The 5097-nt window shown below is 34.9% G+C and overlaps 1 protein-coding gene across 1 annotated transcript; it reads left to right on the top strand.

Moving 5' to 3' along the window:
- Positions 1 to 1934: 1934 nt before the first annotated feature.
- Positions 1935 to 4849, top strand: LOC139893467 (uncharacterized). The gene is made up of 4 exons (XM_071876632.1): positions 1935 to 2370; positions 2774 to 3392; positions 3529 to 3598; positions 4589 to 4849. The coding sequence occupies exons 1-4, from the start codon at positions 2121 to 2123 to the stop codon at positions 4700 to 4702; spliced, it is 1053 nt and encodes a 350-aa protein (XP_071732733.1). The 5' UTR covers positions 1935 to 2120; the 3' UTR covers positions 4703 to 4849.
- Positions 4850 to 5097: the final 248 nt, after the last annotated feature.

The following is a 5097-nucleotide window of genomic DNA, read 5'->3' as shown; positions in this document are numbered from 1 at the left end:
CTTCATATGGAAACACCGAAACCTCAAAGTTTTCCACAAGAAAGAATGGTGCACCGACACAATATTATCGAAAATCCAAACACATGCCTACTCGTGGATATCCAAAAGGGACCATCGAATGACAACAATGGCTCATCAACCCCACGTTCTACATCTCTTCGAATCAACAAAGAACGGGTATTGGTTAATTACAATCACACAAGTCCCTCTCGGCAACACCGTGGCGAATCCACGGCTCTTATGATTCCATCCCGGTTTCATGGCGTAGCATTCTCACTTGGTTAAATGGGTAGTTTGCTGCCAATTTTGCCATCGCAATTTCGGTACTGTTGGTTGCTTCTCCTCCGCTTGATATTTCAAGTTTCGCGGTGGCAATGCTCTCCAGGTTCCTCGGGCATATACTCGATTGTATTTCCTTTATTTCACATATGTATAGAATTATAGGGACATTGTAAATCCTCATATTATTAATAAAAAACTTTACTTGCTTTTCAAAAAAAAAAACATTATTGAAGGTGCTTAGCATTGACATATCCATCGGTGTATGGACAAATTTTACAGTACAAAATAATATACTTATTTATGGTGACCATATAAAAAAGATGGTGCAAGTATATATTTCACCACCTATTTAAGATAACTCAAAAATAAAAAATCTTAGATCGAGTATTTTACTTTATTGAACGGCAAACACACACATTTATTATTTCTGACACTCAAACTCATAACCTCAAAATTACTGAAACTCTTTGATACCATTGGGCGAGAAGCCTTTTGGTTTGATTGGTCTTAGTTTAGTCTCTTTTTGGATTGAGTTTTAATGCAGTCTAGTATGCAAGGGGACAACATTGTTACTTGTTAGGACTGGACGGGGCTCCTGCCCCAATTGGATTTAAAAAAAAAAGTTTATAATAATTTTTTTTTACTAAAAATAAGGTTTTTATTGGTGTTTGCCCCAGCTATCACTGAAAAATTTAATAAGTTTTTGCACGCGCCCCATCTGTGGTTGGGTTCAAGTTCCGCCCCTGCTAGTATGTGAAGTTTTATTACATTGATTTTTTAAAACGCAAGCTCACACACTCATTATACAAATATATACAATAATTTATGAATATGTTCACAGTAAAACTTGAACAATCAACCTCATCACGATTGAAAGAGCCACCCCATTATCGCTAGGTCAATGACATTTGATTATTTTTCATTAAATTGTCCTAGTTGATGTTATTTACATTGGATTGTCTTGGTCGATTTTGATTTGTTCATGTGCATGGTTTTTTCGTCAGTTGTAATCATTTGGTATCTTCACTGGTTCGATGAATTATTATTATTATTATTATTATTATTATTATTATTATTATTATTATTTTATCCTATATGCTAAAACACCCGTCGAAATTCGTCGTTTCAATTGTTTTTTATTGTCGTTTTGAGTTTGCGTTCACACTACAAACGGTCCCTCAAATTCGGCTCAATTTACACAACGGCCTCTCAACTTTATACTTTTTCAGGGGTAGAAAGTGTAAATATATAATTTTATTAAAATAAAAGAAAATAATTTCACCCGAATTTTTAACGTGCCATGTCTTCTCGCTCGGTGCGAGTTAAATTTTTCCGAGATCACCGTTCAACTCAAAAAAATCTAACGAACACATGGGGACTAACTACACGCAAAACGGAAATCGTAAAAAAAACACTAAATATTTCGGGCTATATTTCATACATATACATATACGTACAACAAACAACCCAACCTATTAGATATATTAGGTATCAAACAACGTATATCCAAATTCGACCGCGCGTTGATTACAACGCAGCAACGCGCGGTCGAATTTTTTTCTAGTTGTCGCTATTACTCTCTATTAATTATTTAATTCGTTGTTTTTTGAAAAAAGAAAAAATCTATGAATGTATTCGTTGTATTAAACGGGCCGCACCCGTACCCGAATCCAAGAGAACACTAGCCTAGGTTTTGAAACGATAAAATACCCCCAAAAATTGATCCCGCCATTAACGAATTAAAAGCTTCTCTAACACTCTCCTTTCTTCGCACCATTTTTAGGTACTACAGTATAAAACAACAATCACTTAACCGTTTTCACTGTAAATGGAAAGCAATGAATGAAGAAGCTGTATTCGATACACAAACACAACGACGACGTTTAGTTACAAAACCATCATCAATCAAACGAAAACCGTTAGCCAGTCTAACTAACATCATTCGTAAACCCCAATCGAAGAAACGTGCGTCTTCTACCGCCTCCGATTCAAGTATCGGGTCCACCCAAAACCCAATCCATCTGCTCCGCCCAATTAGCACTCCACCGGGTCAAAACGTTCCATCTCAACCTCAGAGGCTCACAACTGGTACTATCATTTTCGCTAATTCTAGGTTACTATTAGGGTTTGTTTCTTATAGCTCAATTGCCTAAAGTCAATTTGATTCTGTATTGTCTGTTAGGGGATTCGTTTTTAATACTTATTTGCCTATGAATTGCATATTATTTTGTTCAATTATAGATATAGTTATAGTTATTGTTTCATGAATATTAAGAGTATGTGATTGATATGATGCTACTCTGATGGCAAAGTTTTCGGTAATTAATGGTATAGTTAAATTCATGTATATATAAATTCAAGTATATATAAATATGAGTGTGTTAATGTGATTTTGTGGCTTAATTTAGGTTTGTCATCACTTCATTATAGATTAACTATACTTACTATTTTGGATAGATTCATTTTATGATATCTAAATTACGTTGCTTAGATCGTTTGGTTGGTGATGCGAATTGTTATTTGGTTGGTCAAAGACAAAGCGCACGGAATACCGGGAGTAACACGAAAGATGTTGCCGCGTTCCGTCAGATATATTTTGAGGGTACAAGGAGCTCTCGTAAAGAAGGTTCTGTATCTCTTTGTTCCTCGACACTGGATAAGGTTAAGGATCAAGGGAATGTAAATCAGTCTTGTTTGGATAAAACGAAGAATGATGGGAAGATTATTTACAAAAGGAAGGATATTGATGTGCCATTGAGCGCCCGTCATACAAAGGATTCAAATAATAGTGTTAACACACCTGTCCCTCATTCTACTGTAAACATAAAGGATAAAAGACAGGAAAATATTAGGAAGGATAAAGGAAAGGAGATTGTCGTACTAGATGATTATCCTTCTATGAAGTGTAAGGGTAATATGGTCAAAGTTCATGTTCCTTTTAAAGGAGTGGTCATTAATGATAGAGGTGAAACTGTTTCTGGTTCTAGTCGTGTTGATACTGTTAAAATATATGAAAGAAAGGTGGTTGCCACACCTGTCAATAATCGTACTATGGAGAAGATGGATACAAGAAGCAGTTGTCTACCTCTTTGGAGGGCCACCAGCAATAGGTCTCTCTCTCTCTATAAATATGTGTGTGTTGCGTTGTGTGTGTGTTGCATTGTGTGTGTGTGCGCGTGTGCGTGTATGGGGCTGTGTTTGTTATTATACCTACTGAAACTGTCTTTATGATGTTTGCTTGAGTAGGAATGACACTGTTGGAGCAGCAGATATGATTCAATTTAAGCCACAAACAGAACCTCCGCCCAATAAAAAGGTATGTTAAAGATCAATTTATAAGGCATAGGCTCATTCCGCTCCAAAAAACTTATTAACATAATTGAAAAGTTTCATGAATAACCAAATACCAAAATAGCTTAGCTTCTATTAACAATATACGTTGGCAAATCTTGTGGATCGAACTCAACGTGACATATTTCTGGTGACTATTACTGCTAGACAAAATTATAATTTTGGGGCATAGAAAGAGTCTATGATGTTAAATATATTAATATATTTTAATTTTTGCTCAGATCTGAACTTCACTTAGAGTTGCATTGTGTCAAATGGTAACATGTATTAATCATCTATTCATCAAATAATGTTAACATGCAACCCTTCTAATAGAACGATAAAAATTTGAAAATGTAAGTTGCTTCTTTCCTATTGTTTCTCACCAACTTATTAAGAGGTGACGAAATGGTTGGACAATAGATAGGTTGTGTTGTAACTTGTAATTCATAATAGGGTTAGGTCTAAACTGGTAAACTTCAAATGAGGGTCTATTTTGGCTCAGTTTTGAACTTCACATAGAGTTGAGTTGTGTGGAATGGCATCAAATACAGAGTATAACTCATGTATTCATCAAATTTGGTTTACAAGCAACTTTTTTATAGAGTGATAAATTTGTAACATGCTTCTTACCTATCGTCTCTGACAAACATTTATCTTAAGAGGTGGCAAAATGGTTGGATGGGTTCTGTTGTATCTCAAAATTGGTTCAGCCGTTCAGGTCCAAACATGTTAACTTAAATGTGGGGCAAACAAGCTAGGTTGGGTTGATAAATATAATAAAATATTTCAGTTATAATTCGTAAGCAATCTATTAAGAGCTCTATGCATTACATAGACTGATAGACACACTGGAGATGGGGCAACTTTTGACCTGTTTGACCAATTTTAACTCATATGTAAGGGATAATACAGCTTATTGTTCTTCGAAAACCTAGTTACTAATTAAAGGTTCCTTATGGGCATTGCTTTACAGAAGAGAAGATGTTCATCGAAGAAAGAATACACATTGACACAAGAATATGTGGAGCAGCAGAGAGCTTACTTCAAAGAAATCGATGATTTTGAGTTAGAAGTTGAAGAAATTTGAGTTTGAGACCAAGAACAAATTCTGAACATAGGTAGGTTTGTCTAACTCTGTGTTTCTTGTATAGTCACTTTTATACAAGTCAATCTTAAAAAATATAAAGAACTTCACAATTAGTTGAAGTAAAGGATAATGTTGTGCATTACTGTATTGGCCTTTTTGCTCTAGAAACAGCATTTTTGGAAAAAGTTTGTTCGAACTTGTGTAAATTTGATGGCTTTTAGTCGAATAACTCTTTTTTTATATGTTTCTCATTTTTCATGATCATCTGGTGTAGTTGTTTAGTACTCCTATTTCCCTTAGTTTGTTTTTGGCTTAAAGCTAACTAATAAACTAAATGGATTGCTTTGTTTTTCATGATTTCATTGAGAGGCTTAGTTCTGTGCTTCTTTCATGAT

This window comes from Rutidosis leptorrhynchoides, chromosome 2 (assembly GCF_046630445.1).
Source record: "Rutidosis leptorrhynchoides isolate AG116_Rl617_1_P2 chromosome 2, CSIRO_AGI_Rlap_v1, whole genome shotgun sequence".
In the NCBI taxonomy this organism is placed as follows: domain Eukaryota; kingdom Viridiplantae; phylum Streptophyta; class Magnoliopsida; order Asterales; family Asteraceae; genus Rutidosis; species Rutidosis leptorrhynchoides.
This window is presented reverse-complemented; position numbering and strand designations above follow the sequence as displayed.